This window comes from Nilaparvata lugens, chromosome 1 (assembly GCF_014356525.2).
Source record: "Nilaparvata lugens isolate BPH chromosome 1, ASM1435652v1, whole genome shotgun sequence".
In the NCBI taxonomy this organism is placed as follows: domain Eukaryota; kingdom Metazoa; phylum Arthropoda; class Insecta; order Hemiptera; family Delphacidae; genus Nilaparvata; species Nilaparvata lugens.
This window is the reverse complement of record NC_052504.1, coordinates 41,721,922-41,747,680: the sequence shown is the minus strand read 5'-3', so window position 1 is coordinate 41,747,680 and position 25,759 is coordinate 41,721,922. Positions and strand designations below refer to the sequence as shown.

The window sequence follows — 25,759 nt, the reverse complement described above, 5'->3', positions numbered from 1 at the left end:
TTCATCACTGATCTAATGTAAACAAATCATAATGCGTTTACACCAGACTTTTTCCTCCAGCTACTGTCCAAGTGCTTACTTTACTCCCTGGAACATAATACTAAAGTGTCACTTTTTCGCTCTCGGGCCGAAAAAAGAGAAAAACGAAAAGAGCGTAAAAGTAACTCCATTTCAATAACATGGGAATCTTCTCTATTTTGATAACTTAAATTTGAAATATGTTAGAAGGTCTAAGCTCAGATGAGGAAGCATAATAGAGGTGTCTATCATTGAGTCAACTGAATTCAATACCACAACCAGAAATTTTATCAACTCATGAAATGTTTGTATGATATTACATACTTAATATTAGTAGATGATAAAAATTTATAGATATTTAAAAATATTTTATTCTATTCAAAATACCAGCCAACAAATATTTCAGATTGCTTTCGGTTGAGTTTTTATTGTAGAAGTTGAAGAGTGATAACTTATATTATCATCATGAGTAAAAGGAAGTTAACAAAAAACTAAATTCTGAAGAGAGTTCGGCTCAGGCCGTGGTGATAGAAGGAGTGTTTTCGTAGCTGCTCTGCTCAGATAAGATAGGCTTGACTGTTTCTTATTCTTCCTGTAGACATTAATGTTATTCATTGTTTTTCGTAGCATTTCATAACCTAGAGAGTATATTTTTAAAATTATTAACAATATTCCAATAGTCTATAAATCTAAAATCTAATAAATTAATTTAACTCTAACATTATTTTCATATATTTTTAACATATATCATTAGTAGTTCAACTTTTTCCTTAGCCTTTACATAAGTAGCTTAAACTCTTTGATTACGTTTGACTCTGAACTTTTCCAATAATTATTCCTAGAATAAATTGATCAATCTGCAATCTTCTTAATCCCAGATAAATTTATCACTTAATCGTATTAGATATTTTTCTCCTGTGAATGTCTTTCTAAACCTGTCCTAACATATGACTAGAGGCAGTTTATTAAATTGATCACTTTGTCTTAAGTAGAATTTTCTCTTTTACAAGAATCTCTCATTCCCAATTTCTCATTACTTGATACATAGTAACTTTTAAATTTATCTTGATTCATTCAAATTTGTTGTCCTTTCCTTCATAAAAACCTTCTTATAGAATAATTATAATATACCGAGAAAAATATTTAATCTCTCATTAAAACTTTTGAAAAATATAATAAAAGATATAAAGAAAATATAAAAGAGAAAGAAAATAAATCCGAGTGAATAATTTCTTTCTTATCACTAAGCATAAATATTTTTTTATAATGATTTACATTTCATAGTTTTTTCACGAATTTTCCCATTCATCTAAATTTATATTTTTCTTAAAGTAAGCAATAATTTTTCATCTCTTCTGATTCCGTACTGCTATTGGAATTACGGCTTTTTAATTTCCATACTAATTTTATTCTGATCTGGTTAGAGGTTTTTTGCACTTGATATGAAGCTACAGATGACGACAACCAGTACGGGAAACTTGGCGGTGAATTATAATGGCTATAAATTCAGGAAATCTAGAACTACACCCCAGGGTCATATAGTTTGGCGTTGTCTGAATAAGAAGTGCATTTGTACAGTAAAAACAGATCACGCATACTTTCTAGAGTCAAATCTGACAATTATTCATAATCATCCACCGAATGCTACTGCCAATGGATCTAAGTTGTCTTTGAATGACTCAGTAGGTAGCCTGGTTACTGATAATGTCGTCATCATCATCATCTTCTTACAAGGATTAGGCTCTATTGTCCTGTACCGGCATCCATTTCTTCCTTGGTCTTCCTATGCCTCGCTTTCCTTCGGGTTTGTACTCCCATGCTAATATTGGGAGCCTATTGGATGGCATTCTGAATAAATGAGTAGACCAATTTTCCCGATATTTCTTCAGAATATCCAATAGCGGTTCTACATTCAATTCAGCTCTTATGTTGTCATTTCTTATTTTATCCAGTCTACTACAACCTTTGACCGCTCGTGAAAATCTCATTTCAGCAGCTTGTATACGAGATTCAGTTTGTCTGTTTAAGATCCATGCCTCACTACCGTATGTTATTAACGGTATCGCCATTGTTTTGTAAAACTTCAGCTGGGTATCTTGTCTCGTTCGCCTTCCTATAGCTCGTCTTATAGTGCCACAGACCGCACTGAATCTCGCCACTTTTTCACCAACATCTTCATCCTTATCGAATGAAATGCGGCATCCCAAGCAGCTGAAGTCTCTCACTTGATTGTCTATCACGATTTTTGATCTGACTGGCCACTTTCCCCTGAATGCTATTATCTTGGATTTTTGAGGTGAGATTTTCATGCCAAAGTCCAACCTAGTAGTTTATCTTCAGTGTTGAAAATGATCACAGTGTCGTAAGCATATAGTAATGAATTCATAGAAACATTATTGCAGAGCGTCAACATATCGATTCCAAATTTCCAGAATCTCGTCAGTGTATATATTGAAGAGAGTAGGCGACATTGGGCACCCTTGTCTTACACCTTTATTTATTTTGATTTTTCCCGTTTTTCTATAATTGCCGGACGTGATAACGATATCTGTATTGGTGTATGCACCCGCAATTGCAGCAACAAGATGTTTGGGATATCCTTTTACGAGCATTATGTCCCACAATTTGGCCCTTGAAACGTTGTCAAATGCTTTCTGCCAATCAATAAACGCCATGTGAGTTTCACAATTGTATTCACGATTTTTCTCAATGATCTGCTTTAAGGTGAATACAGCATCCATACATGATCTTCCTCGGCGAAATCCCATCTGCTCTTCTCCTATCAGTGTTTCTGCAATAACTCTCAGGTGTCTATTCAGGATGTCAGCATATAACTTGTATGCAGTGTTCAAGAGGCTTATTCCACGATAATTCTCTGGGTTAGCTCTATCCTTTTTCTTGTGTATTGACACCACATTCGAGGTTTCCCACTCTGTAGGGATCCTGTGAGTTTTCCAGCACATATTGAACAAAGCTAGTAGTCTCAAATGCAGGAAAATACCTCGCAGGATGATAAAGTCGTAGCTTTTGAAAAGTCATTCAATGACACTGCTGAAATTTTCTCGGCCATTCCCAATATGTTTAATATGTTTAATGAATCTAAATTACATAGCACCCCGAACTTATCTGCGCCTCCTTTGAATTCTGATTTAAGCCACTCATGTGACGATCACGATGAAACTATTGTATTGTTGAGAAAAGAAAACAGCAAACTGAAGAAGGATTTAACTACACTCAAACAGCAATGGAGCGATGTAGTGGATCATTCAATCGATGTTGACAAGGAATTGATGGAGAATAAAACGTTGATAGAGCAGATGAAAATAAGCATTGAGGTTTTGGAGGCCGAGAATACTGCCTCGAGGAGCGAAAATAAATCATTCGAGATAGAGCTAAAAAATCTCCGAGGTTTCTACTCTCCTGGTGACACAGCTACTAATTACAAAGTCATTGATCCCATGATCCCTGCAACAAAAAAATATTATAGTATACTAAACAATTCAATGGCTGACTCTATATCAGATGCATCATCCAACGATAATAATTGCATTGATAGCATTTCACCGAAAACAACAAAAACAACGAAACCAATCGGAATACCGAATAAAACAAACAAAACGATTTGTGCAGAGCAGGAACGCCCGGAAGATGAACCGAGAACTGAGAAAAAAAAGCGAGTAAAAAATGAAAAAAACAAAATCCTTATCTTAGCTGATAGTCATGGACGTGATATATGTGAGATTGTCAAAGCTCGACTCCCTAATTCTGGTGTACAAGTCTTTTATAAGCCAAATGCTACGTTTGGCCAGGTGATAAATGGAGCGGACAAACAAACATCAAATTTTGGACCCAAGGACTACTTGATAGTAATGGGAGGTACAAATGACTTTGATGACACTGAATCCCAAAACTTCGACCGGTTTAAAGAGAATTTGGATTACCTGATCCCTATCAGTCTAAGAACCAACTTGATTGTAACCACCATTCCTAATCGATTTGATAAACCCGAACTGAACATGGCAATAGACAGGGCAAATGATTTCATCCATAAATATATAAACACAATTGCAAGAAAGAATGTCAAAAACCTGGGAATCTGCTTCATTAATGAGAGATTAAGTAGGGGAGGTTTCACGAGGCATGGACTACACTTAAACAAGTCAGGAAAACACATTTTGTGTAACAGATTTTCAGAATTGATCAGAGATAGGGTGCCATTCAGAGACACTGCTGTAAGGGAGACTTTTTTAATGAAGTGGCTGAGAGGGGGCGCAGTGGCATGACCTCTCACCTGAGTGGTTCGCAACCCAGGGGCATATTATCAAGTAGCTTGAAGGAGGATATTCCTCATCTGCTACATATCAATATCCGTGGAATGAGAAGCAATAGAAATGATCTGCAAGTCTTCCTTTCTGGATTCCACACACTCATTCCCATAATATGTCTTAATGAACACTGGTTGAACACTTCAAATGTCAGCCTACTTAACTCGATTCCTGGTTTCTCTTGTGCTGATAGTTTCTCTAGGGCAGTAGATAATCATGGCGGCTCAGCAATACTCGTGAGAAATTATGTTAAATATAAAGTTAGAGGTGATTCACATGTATTTAATAAAGAAAAGGTATTTGAGGCATCGTACATTGAGCTTACCAGACCTAAGGTACTAATAATATCCCTCTATAGGATCCCCAGACCATGTAGGAGCATGTAGGAGAATTTTTTGAAATTTTTGACTCTTTCCTCCATCACTTTGGTGTTGGAGCCAGGTATGAAAACGTCTTTTTTTCAGCGGATTTCAATGTGGACTTGCTTGGTGACAGCGAGGATGCTAAAACTTTGGTTGAAATTTTTGCATCATATGGCTTATCCCCCAATTTCAACACCCCAACCAGAGTAACATCAATTTCTGCTACCTGCATCGACAATATCTTTTCTAAAAACAATGTGGAAGTCAGCAACAGAATTGTCCTCAGCATGGGGTTCTCTGACCATGGGGGGTTGTTTTTACCCATGTCAGAGAGAGTCATACCGGAGTCAAAAGTTCAAAAAGTGTGAAAATGAGAAGCTTCTCTATTAAAAACTTCAAGGTATTCAGAGACAAGCTCTATGTTGTAAATTGGGATTTCAATGAGTCTCTCACAGTCAATGAGAACTTTGATTGCTTTCTAGGAAAATTCCTGCCTATATTCAATGAAACATTCCGTGCCATTTCTATAAAACAAACTAATAGAAAGGGTTGGATTACTGCTGGAATTGTAACGTCAAGTAGGAAGAATAGAAAATTACATAAACTGTACATGGAAACACAGGATCAAAACTTTAAAAATTATTACAGATCGTATAATAGAATATTCAAAAGTGTCATTGAACTTGCCAAAAGGAAATATCATGAAAAGTTCTTAGAGATAGTCAACAACAAAGTAAAGGCTGCATGGGACATAGTGAAATTTGATAAAGCAAGTACAATCCCATCTATAGCAAGAATCAATCCTAGTTCAGTAACAGAGGATTTTAACAGTTTTTTCATCGATGTTCCAAACCGTGTTGGAAGTACTCACAATCTGCTTGCTTCAACAAGAAACGTGGTAGGTAACTGCAGCTCTAGGATGAGATTTAAACTTCTTAGTCCCAAGCAAGTGGAGGTGCTCATTAAATCGCTTAAAAATAAAAATTCAACTGGATGGGATGAAATTCCAGTGAAAGTTTTCAGAATGGTTGCTGATATATTGGGTGACCCTTGGCCTGAACCCTTGTCCAGGATCCTCAACCAGTCTTTTACTGTTGGCGAGTTCCCTCATAAAATGAAGTATGCACTGGTGAGACCTATTTTCAAGAAAAATGACAAAGAGGACTTGAACAATTAGAGACCCATTGCCATCCTCACAGCCTTTTCCAAACTTTTTGAGAAGGCAGCTAATGAACAAATTCTTCATTTTATGAGAGTGAACAATATAGTCTCAAAAACACAATTTGGCTTCTTAAGGGACTTGATACAGAAGCTGCTCAAATAAAATTTTTCAATACTGTGTCGGCAAGCTTAGACGCCTCCCAGCAGGTATGTGGAGTGCTATGCGATCTGTCAAAAGCATTCGATTGCATAAATCATGATATTCTTGTTGAAAAGTTGAGAAAATATGGCATTTGGGGAAAGGAGCTGTGGTGGTTCAATTCGTTTTTGAAAGAGATGATGCAGGCCACCCTAATAAACAATGACAATGAAAATTATCAATCAAAATGGGCTGTAATCAATGCTGGTGTACCACAGGGCTCCATTCTTGGTCCCACATTATTTATTATATATGTAAATGATCTGTCATCTTGCTCTACTAAGCCACTTATTCAGTATGCCGATGACACATCTTCTATTATTACTAATTCAAGTTTGAGAGCTGTAGTCACCCAAACACAGGAAGAGCTACTGAATATCAAGTGATGGTTTGCTGCAAATGGTCTGTCTATGAATTCAAGTAAGACAAAGTTCATTACCTTCCAACCCCCCCATTTTGCAGCCAGAAACTTTAATGAGTTGGCCGATTTGAGTGTACCCCAGCAGAGCATTGCTGTTGATCTTCTAGGAGTAACACTAGATAGTAGATTGGACTGGTCAGTACACACTCAAAAAATATGCTCCAGGGTTAACTTGGCTATTTTCTCTCTGCGAGTGCTCAAAAACACATTGAGCTTCAAAGCCCTAATGATGGTATATTACGGGTTATCTTTTTCCTTTACTCAAGTATGGCATAACCCATTGGGGAAGATCAAAATTCTTCATCCAAGTATTTAGATCTCAGAAAAAAGCATTAAGAGTTATTTTTGGTAAGCCCCCCGATATCCCTGTCGAGAACTATTCCTGAGTAGCAGGATACTTACACTGCCGTCAATGTATATCTTGGAGATCTGTTCATATGTTCACAAAAACCTACCATACTTCACCTGCAATAATGAAATCCACAGATACAATACAAGGCACTCAGCCTCCCTATCAGTGGCTGCTCATAGAACCGCCATGTTTGAAAAATCTCAGCAATATATGGGCCCAAAAATATATAATAGATTACCTCAGGATATTAGAGACATGGTGGACTTACGAAGATTCAGAGGAATGTTAAAGAGGCTGCTGCTAGAAAGGCCATACCACAGAGGAAAGAAGCACTTCTGGTATGCTTATTCCGTGATCATAATATTATGTGATCAAAATCTGAACACAAGCGCGCTCTATCGAGAATCTTGAGAATCTGACCATCATAATTCTGTGGTATGCTTATTCCATGGCCATACTATTCTGTGGATGAGTTTCTGCAGGAGTGATATATCACTCTGTACTCATACTATCATACACTATCATACTAAAGTGATAGTGTTCCTTGTCTTTTATTCTTCCCGGGTCCTTGTACATAGGTACTCTTGACTAACTGCGTTTTTATTTATACTGTATATATATATATAATATTTCATGTGACTATTGTATAATTAGCCTACAGTATTTTATTAATGTATTATGATATGTGTTGAGAACCTCCTTTAGGTTGCTCCTCTTGACTTATCCTCAGTCTGATTATTCGGATGTTTGGGATGCAATGAAAATAATAATAATAACAATTTTTTTCATCTGCAATTCAAATCTGAAACGCGTGATCTGGAGTCAGCCATTTTTGATAGCCGCCCAGCTGATAATTGTTACAACTTTTGCCGATAGATAGCACAATTGGGAGTGCCAATCAGACAACCGGTTTTCAGGTTTTAGATTTCAGGTTATGTTGTTGGAAAACAATGTCACCAATAAGGTAAGTTATTAAAATGATTTGATTTGCAGTTTCTATAAAGAATGTAGATGGAGGAAAAATGTTGTGTATATCATGAGCGAAAAATACTTTCTCTCCCTCAGGAAAATTGTTGCCCTCGGCTTCGCCTCGGGCTTCAAACTTTTTCCCACAGGGAGAAAAAGTTTTACTTTTCACTCTAGATTATACAAATAACTATTAACATAAGCTATTAACATTTTCTTTTGGTTACTAGTTTTGTTATCAACAAGAGTTAATAACTTTGTCACATGTTTCATCTGCAGCTGTAGTGATTAGGGAACAGCTGTAGTTGTAGGGTACGGATGCTGGTTGAGGGGTTTGCGGGAAGATAGGAACCTGTTATTAACAAAAGTTAATGCAATAAAAGAGGCTTTTGTTATAAACATAACACATTTCCTTTGATCTTTACCGACTCTCGATGGATAACATAAATCTTGTTAATAACAAGGAATTTTCTGTTAAATACACGAGTTATTAACTTTTGTTAAGAAAAATTTCTGTTGATTCAGTCAAGTTGATAACTTTTGTTAATAAATCTTGTTATTAGCTCCGGTGTAAACCCAGCCATAACCAACTCTAATACAAGACCACGGCCTACGATATTGCAACGTCGCAGCGTAGGCCTAGAATCTAATGCATGATTGGTGAAAAAGATCAGCTGGTATTTTTTAAATATTTTTCACCAATCATGTATTAGATTCTAGGCCTACACTGCGACGTTGCAATAATTATCGTAGGCCGGGGCCTTGTATTAGAGGTGTCTGTGACGCAGCTCAAAATGATGTTAATGACTTTTTTAATTAACATCAGTTAATAACAGAAATGTTAAAACTTGTGTTATTACACCGGAGTTATTTTACACCTTGTGTTATTACACGTGTTATTAACAAAAAGTTATTAACTTGTCTGAATCGTCAAAAATTTCTCTCGATAAAAGTTAATAACTCATGTTTTTAACAGAAAATTCCTTGTTATTAACAAGATCTGGTTATCAATATAATTTACTTCCATATGATTTCATTTAACGAGAGTATTCATATGATATAAGCAAATGAATATGATATAGCCGGAATAAAAAGCAAAAACTTTTCTTCAAAATACTTTAAATTGAAACATGTGTGTGATCATTAACATAATGATCTTCATCTGATCTAATGTAAATAAATTATAATGCGCTTACAACAGAGTTTAAAACAAAAGCTTTCAACCTAAGTTAATAACATTTTCTTTTGGCTGCTAGTTTTGTTATCAACCAAAGTTAGTAACTTTGTCACGTGTTTCGTCTGCAGCTGTGATTTAGGGAACAGCTGTATTTGTAGGGTAGGGATGCTGGGCGAGGGAGTTGCGGGGAAGATAGTAACCTGTTATTAACAAAAGTTGATGTTATAAAAGAGGCTTTTGTTATTAAGTGTTGTCAGAATAGCTTGAAGAATATGCGTTTGATTACAAGACAGTTGGCTGTGATTGGGGTTAGTTGTGGTTGCTGTTGTTGTGAGTGGTGTCTGTGTGTTTGTGTACTGTCGATTGCAGTTAAAACATTTCCTCTGATCTTTACCGACTCTCGATGGATAACATAAATCTTGTTACTAACAAGCAGGGGTGCCCACAAGGGGGGGGGCATGGCGCAATTTGCGCCATCAACATTTTTGGGGGGGGCATGATTTTTTGTATATTTTATGTCAACATTTTGAATTATGATTAAAAAATCAAGGTATTAAATAGAGATATCCTAATGTAGTTAATTTTTCCCACCTTTAAAATGTTATATTTTGCTAAGTGTAACTCAATATGAAGCATAAGCACAATAAATTGATAATATTTTGTATGCAGGAATTTTAGTAATTTTAAGCCTATGAGTTTGAAGGTAAATCTTTGACAAAAATAAATTATAACTTCATCATCCACTATTATTCTGATTTCCTTTGCTTCATTTTAATTTTTAATGGTCCTGTGTTTGAGTTTCCTTGCTGTTGCAAGAAATATGCAATATTTTTCTCATTTTCACAGTCTCGACAGTTTTTCGATATAAACAGTAATGCAAGATCAATTTAGGGCAACTCAGCTTATAGAGCATGAAATTTTCTCTCATTTAAGACCAATCGCAAGTTTCTATCATGCATTGTACTCATTTTAGAGACTCTAAACAGTAAAATCGCAAGAAAAATGAGAAAATAAAGATCATCATTCAATTGGCTGTAACTTTTTAACGGTATTGAAAACAGAAGTATATTTCATGGGAGTGAAAAGAGGAGAAAATTCATCACAACCTCGACCACTTTTTGGATTTTGCATCTGAAGTGTTCCACAAGATACGCAACATTGCATATGCGAGACTGTGAGAATGGGGAAAATATCGCAAATTTCTCGCACATTCAAAGTTGCGTATCTTGTGGAACACTTCAGATATAAAATCCAAAAAGTAGTCCTGCGTGACCACTCAATTCATTGGAAATTTATTATCTTTAATATTATATAGAGAATGCTTTTTCTCGAAAAATTCAAGGTTCTCGAGATTAAATGGAAAACATAAAAACTCCAAAATTTTGGGATGAAGTCGCCTTCTGGTGTGTCAGCAAATTTCAGATTAGAATTCAGCGCCCCAAAATATATATAGAACCATCGAAAAAAAAATTTCGGGGCTGTTTCCTGAAAAACGACCATTTGACTGGACTATAAGTTGTTATCCTATTATAATAGCGAGCAATTTATGTATATCTGTTTATATTTTTCTATTTCTATATCTGGTTATCTGGCTATCTGGTTATTTATGTTCAACGGATCTCGGAAAAGGCTCTAACGATTTTCACGAAATTCGGAATATAGTAGCGGATTATGATATCAAAATTCGATTGCACTAGGTCTCATCCCTGAGAAAACTCCCTGAAGGACATGAAAAGTATAATTCATCCTTGGAAAAACAGATGATGATTTCGTCTGTGAATAAATTACAGACGAAATATATTTTTCTTAGTGAATAAATCAAAATTCGGGTGAGTAACAGTTTTGGGCTGTGCCTGTTAGTACTTCCCAAATCATTTTAAAGAAATGATTATCAATGAAATAAATCTGTTTATCAATGAATAAATAACGAGCAAAGCTCGGTGCCCCAATATTTGGTATTAATAGATAGAATTTACAAAATGTACTTGTTCAGATGATATCTTTATTCCAAAAGCCAAACCATTTAAAGGTACATTTTGTTCGACTTGTGTTATTTACTCCTGTAATGTTGAAAAGTAAATACTACCAACAACACAACATCAGTGACAACCTATTCCAATTCATGATAAATATCGGGGCACCGAGCTCCGCTCTAGAGTACCTACAAAAGCATATAAAAACTATTACGAAAGAAGAAATTATAATAAATATTCATAGTTCATACAGAAAGGTTCTATCTAATCACAGTGGATTGAGATTAATTCGCAGAGGAATGCAAAAATTTCTCTCACAAAAGCATGTTAAATTTTAATCCTGATTCATGTCACGTGAACCAAATCACAGAAGACCATCTCAAAAAGATAGCTTATCCGATTGGTTCTACTGGAATTAATCAGGATTGAAATTTAACCGGCTTTTGTACAACTGTCACTAAGTACCTGATTGAATTATGTACAAAAGTTCAACAGCTGAGTCATAATTTTGTCTTAGTCCCACACACATGCACTCGCTCACTCACTTCCATCATCAACAGACGCCGAAATTATCAGCTGTTTTTCCAAGGATGAATAAGTTCTTTTAATGTCCTTCAGCGAGTTTCCCCAGGGATGAGACCTAGTGTAATCGAATTTTCATATTATAAACCTACTATGTTCTGAATTTCGTGAGAATCGTTAGAGCCGTTTTCGAGATCCGGTGAAATACAAACATATAAACATCTAAAAATTTAAACATCAAAACATTTAAACAGAAATTGCTCGTTTAATAGTATAGGATTTAGAATACCTAAACTTGCCGACATTATATATTGTATGAATAAAATCGTTCCAAATATGTATGAATGTTTACCAAGATTGCTATGCAATATTCTTTTGCAATAAAGAATTATCAATGATATTATTATTCAACTTTTTATAAGTAACCTTAACATTCAAAAAGCAAAGCCTCCCTTTCTTATCTTTTAATATCCTATTAAAATATGTGTCATGTAGTTTTTCCTGATATAATGAAGTTCTTTCTAGTCCTCCCGAACAAGAACGGGTGCACTGCTAGTCTCAAAAATAATATCAAAAAAATACTTTATTTCTATTTTGAAGAGATAAGAAACGATGGTATATATTTTTACAATATTATGAAAACAGAAAGAATTCCTCACAAGACCAAAGGTAAATGTCCTTTGGAAGATTAGAATGTAGAGGTGCGTACAGATATACGCGCCGCGAACATGAGCAATTCACTTTTAATCAGCTGATTATATCTGTATTTTTACAGAAACGGTAAAATACAGATATAAAAAGCTTGGCATCAGCTGATTAAAAGTGAATTGCTCATGTTCGCGGCGCGTATATCTGTAAGCACCTTAAGATGTGAATTTTATTGTCATACACTGACTAATGTTAAAAACTAAAGAGTAGGGAGTTGGGGTACTTTGGGGGGTGTCATTACACATGGATTGGGGGGGCATTACACTTGAATTGGTGGGGGGGCATGCGCCATTGGCCTTGGGGGGGGCTGGGCACCCCTGCTAACAAGGACTTTTCTGTTAAAAGCACGAGTTATTGACTTTTTCAAGAGATTTTTTTTCGATTCAGTCAAGTTGTCAACTTCTTATTGATAACTCATGTTATCAACTCCGGAGTAAACGCAACTTAACATGATGTTATTGACTTTTGTAATCAACATCAGTTGATAACAAACATTTAAAAAACGTGTGTTATTAACTCCGGTGTAAACGCAGCTTAACAGGCACAGCCCAAAACTGTTTCTTCCCCGAATTTTGATTTATACACTATAAATATTCCAAAAAGTAGGTTATGTCCCTCCCATACACTTGACTTCAATTTGTGTGTGTGTGTGTGTGTGTGTGTGTGTGTGTGTGTTGTGTGTGTGTGTGTGTGTGTGTGTATGTCTGTGAACACGATAACTCCATTCCTAATCAACCGATTGACTTGAAATTTTAAACTTGAGGTCCTTATACCATGAGGATTCGACAATAAGAAATTCAATAAAATTGAATTCAAAATGGCGGATAATTACTAAAAAACCATGTTTTTCACGGTTTTTTCAAAAACGGCTCCAACAATTTTCTTCAAATTTATACCATGGATAGCTATTTATAAGCCCTATCAACTGAAATGAGTCCCAATACTGGGAAAATTGCAGGAGCTCCGTAATATTCTTGAGAAAAATAGCGGATAATTACTAAAAAAACATGTTTTTCACGATTTTATCAAAAATGACTTGACCGATTTTTTTCAAATTCATACCCTGTATAGCTATTTATCAGCTCCATCAACTGGCATGAGTCTCCTTTCTGGTAAACTAATGGGGGTCCACCCGATCCTTGAGAAATGGACTTTGTAACCTCCTTCTCGTGCATGAGGTAGGTAGGTAGAGCAGTTCATAAAAAGAACACATAGACGAGATATTTCATCTGTAGAACAGCTGTTTTGACGACTTTCAAAAAAATCATCAAATTTTATAATTTACACAAAGGAAAAAGTACTCTGAAAACAATTATATATACACATATACAGAGGTCTGATCGTAGTTTCAAATATGTTGTCGCCAATCGTCATTATTCACCTTACTTATTCTCGTTTAAGAATGGGGCTTACAGTTCAATGAGCAAGGAAAGTTGTGTGAGTGTACCACATCGGATTTTGTTATTTTGGAGTAAAAATGGACCAGATTTTAGAATACTGAAATCATTTCCTGTATCGGACTTTTAAAATGTTATATAAATTTGGGAGCGAAATAGTACAAGGAGTGTTTTTCTCTCTCGGGCAGTGCTTTCTTGTAAAAATAATAAATAAATACAAATAAAAAAATTCATGTCTAATTCTGCAAACTAACGAAAACATAATAGTCCAGCATCACAAACAATGGTCCATGTCAAGATTTTTAACTCCAATTTTCCATCTATCACCTCAATGTTCCAAAAAAAATTTTTTGTCAACAACATTATTCAGTCGGCAAACCTATTATTCCAGTCAGTAAGTGGTAAACGAAACGCTCAACGTCCGGAATCGTTGGTTGGTTGAAAGAGTGACCCATCGCCATGAATCATGTCGTCGGTTCTTCGCTACTCTGTAGGCAGGGTATCAGATCACAGGGTACCCCTTACACAGCGGCCGACTACCGTCTCTGCACTGTAGGCACAACACAAGGATAGTACATAGCTATAGGTACTATAACAGTGCCTACTATTCTTAAACGGGCACTACAGTGTCTGCCGTCTGCCGTCCGCCGACTCCAGTACGAGTCTGGGCGCTGACAATATCTCTGGTTGCTGTTAGTTGCAATTTATGGCGGCGCTAAGAGTTGTAGCCCCAACGGCCGCAAACACATTTGCACGCATGATAATAATTGCGAAATGCGGCAACTTCACGTCCAATATGTGGGCCGATGATAGAATTCGCTTGCATCTCAACCTCCCCCAATAGCCACCCCCTTTCTTCCCCACCCCTCATCGTCACCGACTCACCACCACACTCTGACCCATTTGTCCAACACTGTCACATCCAATTTATTCGGGACTACGTCATTCTGTGCTCTAATAATGGCTGAAATTAATGAGTGCTATATGATATCATCCGACGTGAGATTTACGAGATTGCAGTATGGCGTAGAAGCGGATGAAATATCAATCCTTCAATACAGTGACATACTTTCTCCATTTCTGATCAATTAGCAAACGATCTCGAATTTATAAACTAAGTTTTTGACGTTTAAAAATATCAATTCCATTATTTCAGGATATCAATCCTTGAATTCAGTAAAATCATGTGAAATTCATGGAAATGCTTTACCTTGAAGGAATGTTTTATTCATTCCAAGAATATAAATTTATTGGATTTATTCTTAGATTACTTGTCCCTAAACCCTTTATGGGCAAGAATAAAAATTGGAAATCGATATTCCACTGTAGAATGTACAGTATTATTGTTTCTGAATAAATTTAATTTGGTTGAGATAATATAAATCCATTCTAATTTTGGAACTGTTTTGTTACCAGTCGCCAGCACACAGTCGATATACGATTCTAAATTTTGGAACTGTTTAGTTACTCATCATCAGCACACCAATGACCAATGTCTGCTGGTAACGCAGATAAATTTCAAGGAATTTAACCTTCTATTTTTTGCACTTAATATTCAAATGAATTATTTTACATAATTTATTGTTTTGTATTATTTTCTGAGGCAATAGAATATTGATTTGACTTGATTATTAATACTTAATTATTAATTACTTATATCGGCGGAGTTACAATTACCGACTTTTTAGGTTAAAATTTGACTTTTTGGCGAGCTGCTTACAATCAGCTGATTAGGGAGCGTAAAGAAACTCTTCTGCGCATGCGCGAATGATGAGGGAGCGTAAAGTAAATCTACTGCACATGCGCGAATGGTTAGCGAGCGAAAAAGTAGATTCTCCTCAGAAATAAGCTGTTTTACGAGGATAATTGAGTATGTAAATTCTTTTTTTACGCACAGTTGTAGAAAAAATTATTTTCATGATGTGATGGGTAGAATTATTGAGAGGAGGTGAATTAATTATTTTTTTATTTCTCATGATATGCCATTCAAAATCATTGAACTTTGGACTCGATGACGTGAACGGACTGAATTTGCATAATGTTTCATTTTTTTCTAGACGTATAAGGGTATTTCAATTTTCTCTAGTGTGAGAAATAGATTATTGCGTTTTAGAATTTAAGAATTGTGCACAGTACAGCATATTCTTCTGCCTCGTGGAGAAAAAACTGCAATCTTGTGACAGTTTTCCACGAGCTCTTTCTCCATCCAATTTTGAGCCTCTCACTCTTCTCTCCCGTGGGAAAAGGTGAGTTTTTCATGCGTTTTAGGCTAGGGTAACGTCCATGGACGGCTCTCGAGTCAGTCAGCGATGGACTCCTGAGGGAACGGTTACTCTCGAAACGCGAGACACGCTGCGGCAAAATAAGTTTTTGTTATATTTGGTTGAATTTATTTATTCATTTATGAATTTATTTATTTTAATGATACGATCAATAAAGATTGGTTCCAGTTGATTCGTTATATTGGTTGAAATTATTCGCGTGTTACAAGCGATAAAATTTGTCTTTAGTGTTTATATTATGTTGAAGTAATTCGTGATATTCGTTGTACTCATTGTATTATGATGAACTATTTCGTGAGATACGAATGATAAAATCTATCTTTGTGTTTCGTTATATTTGTTGAAATTATTCGAGTGATACGGAAGATGAGGATTGTTTCCAGTTTTTCGTTATAATTTGTTGAACTTATTCTTGAGATATGAATGATAAAATTTGTCTTTTGTGTTTCGTTATATTATGTTGGAAGTATTTGTGTGATGCTGACGATAAAGATTGTTTCCAGTTTTATTGTTAAATTTTGTTGAACTTATTCGTGTGGTACAAACGATAAAGTTTGTCTATAGTTTTTCGTTATAATCTGTGGAACTTATTCGTGTGATTATTTCTGTGAGAACAACTTAATTCGTGGGAACAACATATTCGTGTGACTGTAACCCGAATCCAGAAGCCAAGATGCGGTTTTGGACCCCAATGAAAGTGACCCTCAGAATTATTATCACGGGTGAGTGAGTTTATTCTGGCCACTTTAATCGATTTAACATTTGACCGAACCTTCCCTTGAAATTGTTGAAAATTACTTCAATTGTAGTCTTTTTGGCGGCTGGAGTAAGAGATAGGTTGTATTGTGCTATTATCATTAAGTATTATTTAGTGTTACAAGTTGATAATTACTCTGAATATTATTTCAATTTCAATTATTCCATTTATTGCCAATTAGAATATTCAAAACATATTACAAACTCTTTATAATATGACATATCATTGAAAATATAATTAAATAAGCATAATTGCCCATACATATACTTGAATAGAATTAAAATAAAATATAAAATCTAGGCATCATCAGCAAAAAGAAAGTCTGCCCGCTGGTGAGAGTTGCAAAATAGTGAAAGAAAAACATAATATTTCTAAATAATGCAAAAAGTTAATGTTAAATTTAACTAATAATTACAAAACTTTATAACAGCAGAATCATAAAAAATCAAACAAAATAGTGTGCAGAAAAAAGACTATAATATGAAAATAAAATAATTTAAATTAATTTGCTATATTTATGGTAAAGAAAATAATATTCCCTCTTGATCCACTCATTGATGCTCTTTTTACTAATTTTGAAATCCAAGTCAAAAGGTATTGATTGCGTTGATCAGTTTACTGCTTGTGTAAATTAGCTGTCTTCTGATCAATGAAAGTTAAACTTGAAATTCCTCTGTTACACCCGGTCTGAAAATGATAAATGTTCTTGATCAACTTTGGGAAGATATTTTTATTTTTTACTAAGTATTTTGTTCTGAACAAAGCTCAGGCTAGAGCTACCAGAGGACTGTAATTTACTATTTAAATAATCAAATACAAACAAGGGGCAAAATTTAATCTTCAATTTGAGCCAGGTTATTTGTACAGTTAAACTCTGCATTAATAAACAATAAAAAAGAGCAAAAACTCACCAAATTTATTCCAATCTTGACTGCTTGCCCTTCGAAGCCTTTATTAGGTGTTCTGGTCAGGTTCAGGGTGGGACGAAATCGGGGAATAGACAGGTTATTGCTTACGGGCTGCCTTCTCGTTGATTCTGTGTTCAATTTGCAGGTCATACACTGTGTTTCGAACAAAGCTCAAACTGGATTCTTTATAAAATTCAAATCCGATTCAAATTAATTCAATTCAATACTATTTACGCTGTTATATTCATGATTCACACACACGACACTCAAACAATTTACATTACAGACAAACACAAATTTTGTCTTGCAAGACAACGGGCTGACGAGACAAGACAGACAAAACTAGGACGACTCACAAAAAACATCCAGAATGCCAAGCAAGCAGGACGGTTTGCGCCGGCTCCAACACAAGCCTGCTATTTGCAGAACCACAGTCTGGCATTCTGGCGCTACAATTCGAATTCTCTGGCCAGAACATATTTTATTTAGACTATGACATATAGTTGTCTCACGGTAAAAACATCAAAATCCAGGAAAATTAGATTTGTTGGGTAAAATCTTGGTTTATTCAAGATAGTTTTTATTATATTTTCATGAATGATAGATAGATTTTGCATGTGTACATCATATGCAGCACCCCATATCACTAATCCATATTGTAAAACTGATTGAACTATGGCATTATAAACGGTTTTTAAGTTATTTATATTCAATACTTTGTTTAATCTATAGAATTTATAAGAAATGTAGTTTAGTTTTTTACACAGTAAAGTTATATGAGATTGCCATTTAAAGTGTTCATCTATTATCACTCCAAGATATTTAGTATTATTTATTTTTTCTATTTCCGGGCAGTTACATATTGAATGATTTGTGCAAAGTTAATGCAGTTTCAGCTTGAAACGATTTTAGTTTTTCTGGTTGTCCAGTTGAATTTAGTGAAAATGTTATATATTTTGTTTTGTTTACATTCAAACTCATGGTATTTATGTCAAGCCATCTTTTGACTGTCAGTATATCTTTTTCTGCATCGCTGAACAAACTCCTCCAATCAGCACTGGTGAAGATTATTGCTGTATCATCTGCAAATGACACAATCTTGCCATTTTTCAATTTTAATTTCAGAAGATCATAAAGTGGGTTGAGATTTCAACCCACTTGAAGTCAGAGGGCCTCTTCCAGGGTCGTATAGGCAGGACTGGGCCGATGTCCGAACTGGTTGGGCCCGCTACCAGATCTACCCGCCAGTTCGATAACAATTACTTCAATAAAATAGGTCGTTTTCTGTAGCATGATTAGTTGAGCGTTTAGTAATTTATTTACATCGTTCATATAGATCTCATAAAGGAGTGAAAGCTAATTTACATGTTAAAGCTTTCTAATGTATAGTTTTTGACTAAAATCAATTTATACGTCAGTAAGAGAACAATAAACATAGAATGATTCTACGAATTGAATTTATCACTTAATTGTCGCCCAGTTCTGAAAACTATGCGTTCTCATATAATCCTCCAGTAATCATAAACGAATAGTCAAGGATTTTATTTCTACACACGTGGCAATTTCGGGTGAGAAGAGGTCATCGCAAAACATCTTTCGCTGGAGTATCACCGAGTTCTCAAACGCCAGGTGCAGAATTAAACTTGGAATAGCAGCCGAGCTCGACGAAGTTGCCCAGCTCTGTCAAGTGGCAGAGAAAAGCTTCTGCTGGCAAGATTGGAATACTTTCCTTTGGCAGCGACAACAACTCGACTTAATTTTTCAAACATTTTCGTTCGTTCATAACCTTCTTGTCACCCTAACTTTATACGACTACACTCGTGCGACGTTTCATAAAGCGATGTGTGAGCACTCACTCACACACACACATTCGATACGAAGAAAAGAGATGGTGAATGTCGTAAGCGGAAAGAGATGGGCGGTTGGAGACGATAAAGAAGGTTACAGTAAAAACTGGAGCAATATTTTTTCCGAAAATGACGGAGAGGGGGAAAGCCCGAATGGATATAGTGGAGAAGCAAGACGAAGAAGAAGATGGTGCGGGAGAAAAGATATGGGTGGGATGGGGGAGAAGAAGAATGGGAGGGCAACGAGAAGGAAAAGGAGAAAGAACTAAATAGAATAGTTCGATGAGGAGGAAATGTGGATGCAGTAGAGAGTGAGTATAGAATAGCATGGGAAGAAAAGAGGAGGATGAAGAATGAAACGAAGAATACAGCAAATATGAAGACGGAGAGAAGTATATATTACTTTTATATTATTAAGGAAAAATAAAAATGAAGATAAGCCAAGGGATCGTGAAAGGAGAATAATTTATTAGAATGTGAGGAAGAACCAGTTGGGATTATAAGAAGGATGATGAGAAAAAAAAGTTAAAATGGAGAAGAAAGGGTGTAACAAGGTAGGAGTAGAATGAATAAATGGAGTTTTAATGGAGGAGAAATGAATTAAAAACTAAGAGTGTAAGAAAGGCAGGTTAAGAAGAGAAACGAAAAGACGAAGTTGTAGTGAAGGGTGATATGAAGTAGGTATGCGAGATGGAATAAAGGAGTCGAGAAGTGTGGAATAGGAGTAAGCGAAGAATTGGGAGAACAAGAAATAAGTCGAATAAGAGAAGAGAGAAGTGAGAAAAAAGTAATACTTTCTTCTCATTTTCTATTGAAATCTATTTATTATAATTCTTATTTTTTTACTTTCCTCTCCCTATTACCATGGCATTTCTAGCTCCCTTTTTTGAAAAAGCAGAAGTCAATGAAACTTATAGTGAGAAGGAAAACGAAATATTATTAGGAGGAGGAGGAAGAGGAGTACAAAAGGAGAATAAAAAGAAGAGGGCTGGTTGGTAAGATGGTCTGGCAAAGCTGGAACATGCCCAAAACAATCACCCCCACCTTCACCCAATCCCGCTGCGGAAATTTTCGCAAAGTGACTAGCAGATGAACATAAATCCAATGATATTCGGGATTGATTTATTGCGCCACTTCAATTCCAAAATGCGAGAAACACTGAATGGGTCGTCGCACCCTGCACTTGATTCACGGTTCCACTATCAGTTGCCAAATGCATCTTTAAACTTCGATCAAACTTCCAAATTCCACCCAAAGCGGAGGTCGTTAGCAGGAGTCTGTGACAAAGGAGGTGTCCAATAGTTGATTAGTACTGTACGTCGATTACATTCTACTAGCGGAATTCGCACTAATTATTATTTAATTAGGGACAAATTATTTATCCCAAGGAAATTGAAGCTACTCTGAATATTGTAGAGACAAGAGATACAATTATACAATAGATCAATATTATTAGATCATTATTAGGTCAGAAACTGTAAGAATTATTTTTCATCACCTTCAAAATGCTTACTTTAAAGAACCTCTTTCTGTTCAATGATGCTCCTGTAATGCGGATGTGACTTTGTTATCTAGGTCATTTGCATGCAGTGTTTTTTATTTCGTACAATGTATTTTTTAGTTACTATGATTATGTATGTAAATTTGAATAATTATTGAAAATATTCTTTAGTGAATCTGTATTTTTTATTTTGGCGAAATAAAGTTTCTTTCACCTTCCTCGAGTTATGACTGAATTCACTCCTTGTGAGAAAAACAATCCGATCCTTGATTTCTTTTTCTTTTTTGAAGGATAAATATAAATTTATTCAAGAGCTGTACTTACCGTAGTGATTGTAATTTCAATCAATAAATTATTATTAATAATTTAAAATTGATTGATTGTGATTATTTAATTTTGTGGTTGGTTTGTCATGGTATAGCTTATAATCTTATAAATAAAAATATAAATCTCAGTACCCTTCTAAAATATTTTGTCACAACAAAATGATTGAAAAGGCATTAAAATCGACTTGAAAACGGCATTAATGTCCGAAACATGTTGTGACAGAATAATTTAAAAGGGTACTGAGATTTATATTTTTATTTATATCAAAAGTAGCCCTAAAGAAAAAAGTCAATAAAATGGCTTATAATCTTACTCTTACTGTCACTAATATATTCTAATCTGAGGAAAATCAAACTGGGTCTATTATTTGAATGACTTGAATGTTGTATTGCGTCACATGCATCAAATAAACTATGTTTGCTTATTCTTTTTTTTCTTTGTTACAGGCTTCCTTCTGGAACTGCATGAATGAAACATTGAAAGGTAAGGCCATAACTTTACTCTCTGAAAGCATTCTTCGGCACGTTTTTAATTCTTGTCCCAGCCTCGGATGCAAACTCCAAGTGAAAGAAAAATTCATTGAGAATATTGTGTGATTGCTGAGAAAATTTCTCCATAATTACAATTTATTGAATTCCCGTGGCATGGATTGTGATTTTCCATGCTAAATGTAATATGACCTTATAAATTACAGTGTGAAGAAAAACTTGTATTCCGGGATTCATACAGGAATGTTATGTAAGAAACCCTACAACAAAGAAAATTAAGAAAATTAAGAAAACTATCAATAATCTTATCATGCAGATATAAGGGATCCTGCAATCGCCTACTCATCACATGTAATTGAAATCAACTAAAGTAATTCAATTGCTCAGTAGTTTTTTATTCATCACTATACATTATTTTGACAAACAATACATGAATCTTAGTGAATGATTGATAACACTCATATATCTTGATTGGACATAAAAGATGAGGCAGTACATAATAGTATGTGCAGTAATTACCGACAATTCTGTATGTAATCGTAGACCTCATATCAGTTGTTATAAGTTGTCCTTGCTCAAAGTGTTGTTTTAGAGATTGAACCAACCTCAAGGAACTTTCGTCTGAGTAGTTCACTAAATAAGAGGCTTTTCCAGCGCGAGGAGGAGGGGAAATAGTGAGTGTTCTGATTTCAGAGCACCAATTGTGTTGAACCCTGTCAACGTGATGGGTAGGGGGTTCTCGGGAAAAGGGTTTGTCCGCTACTTACGTTAGTCGTTTGTCCAACCCATTAGCTTGTCCGAGAGAGTGCCAGGTCACTGCTCACTGCTACAGACGTCCATTCGGTTACTGGCAATTCCACTTCCTGTTTATCACTGATCTCCTGTTCTGCCTCTATCGCCTCCTCCTCCCACTCCTCCATCACCACCTCATCATTCTTCTCCTACCTTTCTTCCTCCTCATCACCTTCTCCTTCAACACCTCCTCCTCATCCGCATCATTCTCCCCTCCGCAACCTTCTCTACCCACTCTTCCTCCTCAACTTACATATACCCCCTTACAAATCTCCTCATTCTCACCCACAATCCCCCCAATAATCATTTATCGTTGGAAGTGCTCCCTTTCAAGTGGGTCCCGCATGAAAGCCTTGCAGACATTTCGATACTTCCGGAATTCTAAATTTTATCCTTTTCGATTATTCAGTGTCTATGTTTTATTGACCAATACCAGACGATAAGATTTTAAAAGCCATTGAGAGTGGATCGAATAGGGGTAGGTCTACAAGATTTTCACTGGTCATTTTGTGCCTTTCAGGTTCTACATTATCATGTTTTGTTATATTTCCATTGAATTTCGATCACATCACCAAAGACAATGATCTAGAACTCTCTGGAATCTGTATCGTGTTCATATTATAAAACTCCCATTCCAATGATCTCTCTTAATTCCCATTTTCTCTTCTAACAAAATATATCTACTGGTGCTCACTACTACTCATCTTCAGATGATGAATCTCATGCTGAGATTCTTAAGTGAGTTCTGAATGGATAAGTGATTTGCTTTCCTTTAATGAAATGATTGCTAGCTCATGGTGGGTTGACATCTTCGCATTTTTTGTTGGTTAGTACGATACGAATTCGGTATTTATTAGTTAGTAGTTTGGTTAGTAGTAATTATTGTTAGTTGTTGAGACACTTTTTTTTCAAGATTACGTCCTAAAGACTCCAGTCATGGAGTATAAGACAAGTCATGTTATTACATAATAATTCTAATACTAAGTACAGTAGTTCAACCTAGTTTAGGTTTGAAAGGAATTCTTGTACACTATAAAAAGTTTTATCAACTAAATATTTTTTCATTTGTTTTTTGAAAATCTTCAAATCATCATTACTTTTCAAGATTTGAGGTAGCTTGTTATAAAATTTCCTACCAATATAATCTGGTTTTTGTTCAAATAACCTACTATTGTGACCCATTATATGATAATCTGATCTGTTTCGCGTATTATACTCATGAACATCTGAATTCTGGATCACACCACTCGTTTTCACATGCATTACAACTTTATATACATACAAAGATGGCACAGTTAATAGACCAAGCTTTTTAAATAAAGGCCTACAAGAGTCTAACCTATTCACTTTCTCTATACATCTGAATGCCTTCTTTTGAATCTTAAACACTCTGTCCATATTTTGTTGAGATGAATTACCCCATACTAAAATAGCATACCTAATATGAGATAGTATAAGTCCATGGTAAGCAGTTAACAGTAGTTTTTTATCATTCAGCCTAGCAAGCTGCCGCAGGACAAATACCCCAGATGATATCTTATTACATATCCTCTCAATGTAAGGATGCCATGTTAATTTCCTGTCCAATAAAATTCCCAAGAATGCTACTTTCTCTTCTTGGTCTAATTCATTTTCCTCTACAAACACATTTATTTCTCTATCCTCTACTGAATTATATTTACTTTTGAATTGTAGGAATTGACATTTCTTACTATTTATTGTTAATTGCCTTTGCTTCAAGAATTGGACAATTGACTGTACTCCAGTAAAAGCATTTATGTATTTCTAGACTATCTAATAAATAATTGTTAAAGATAAGCGATGTGTCATCAGCAAACAACAGAGCTCTGTGATCTTTCAACTCTTTTGGTAATTGGTTCACATACAACAGAAACAGTAAGGGACCAAGAATTTATCCTTGAGGTACTCCAGCCTGGACCTCCAGTTTTTGAGATTTAATTTTTACTATTTCATTCTCATCCACCTTGGTAAGCTCAACACACTGGTTTCTACCTATGAGATATGATTCAAACCATTTTAGTTCTATACCATTCATTTGACCTTGAGAGGTTGTGAATGAAAGTCCTACATAATTTCGCTCCTGGGTTTTGGAAGATTTTGTGTTATAAATAGTCACGGATAAGTACAAATTTTGTGTTTATTTCATTATTAATTGTTTCTTGATGACGTTTTATCATTTTGTTTTAGATTTTAATTCTTAATTCTATTTTAATAAGCCAAACACCGTTTAGAGGTTAGTTTGAGGTTAGGTTTTCGAGATTTAAAAATAAACATAGATAGTTTACTTGACTAAAATTATAACCAAATTAAAATCCTATCATTTATAAATCAATTATTATTATTGCAAGTAATATAATTTCTTAGATAGGAAGATGAGCTCAAGTAGAACACCGAAGGTTAATAATAGAAATGTAAACATAGCGGGAGTACTTACGCGTTCCCAAAACCAAAATTCAAAAACGCCAAAACCAAAAACCCCAGTTCTTCAAACTACTTTAGCCGAAAAAGTTGCTCAACTACAAAGTAGCCACACTAATTTAAAAAACCAATTAGAAGTAACTCTAAAAACGTCTGAGGAAGAAAGGTTAGGGATGGTAGAAGAAATTAAATCTTTGGAACTGATTATAAAATTACAAGATGAAGACCATAAAAAAGAAACACTAAATCTAAAAAATCAATGTAGTCTAATGTCGGAGGAAATGAAGAAACTAAAATCTAAATTTGTTAATACTAAATGTATAATAGAACCTCCGTCCAAATGCAAAAAAATAGAATCTAACCTAAATGATGGGAGATAAACTTGAGATAAAACCTCAGATTTGGAAACTGAATCAGCGAAATTTAATATTGTAGACAGAGTGTAATTACAATCCATACTCTCTGATTGGAAATGCATCTTGCTTCTGACTTACTTGCTCACCCGATCATATTCAAAACAAGTATTCGCAATAGCTAGAGGTAAATTATCATGATAAGTTGACGCATGTCAATTGCGAATTCCCTTAGATTGTTTACTACTAGGCAGGCAATATTCGTTCATAAGGAACTTTTTACACGAAAATTGTGAGAGACTAACTGATCTGTCAAATGCAGCCTATTAGAGCTCACGAACTGATATTCTAAAAAAGCCCTGAGGCGGAGGTGAGTTCGATCACAGAGAATCTTTTTCCATTGGAACTAGAGAACTTGACTTCTCATGTAACTGAACTCTCTTGATTTGTTCAAATCAGCTTCACTGAATGATTTCTGGTTTGG

General features: G+C 35.2%; 1 protein-coding gene across 3 annotated transcripts in view; it reads left to right on the top strand.

Annotated features, from left to right (window-relative positions):
• The window catches only part of LOC111044247 (reversion-inducing cysteine-rich protein with Kazal motifs), a 430,802-nt gene that overhangs the window by 337,569 nt on the left and 67,474 nt on the right, over nt 1-25,759 (top strand). For all 3 annotated transcript variants that reach the window (XM_039434204.1, XM_039434188.1, XM_039434199.1), the window contains one exon: nt 21,650-21,686. In XM_039434204.1, coding sequence (XP_039290138.1) covers nt 21,650-21,686 — 37 coding nt within the window. The remainder of the gene's footprint in view (nt 1-21,649; nt 21,687-25,759) is intronic.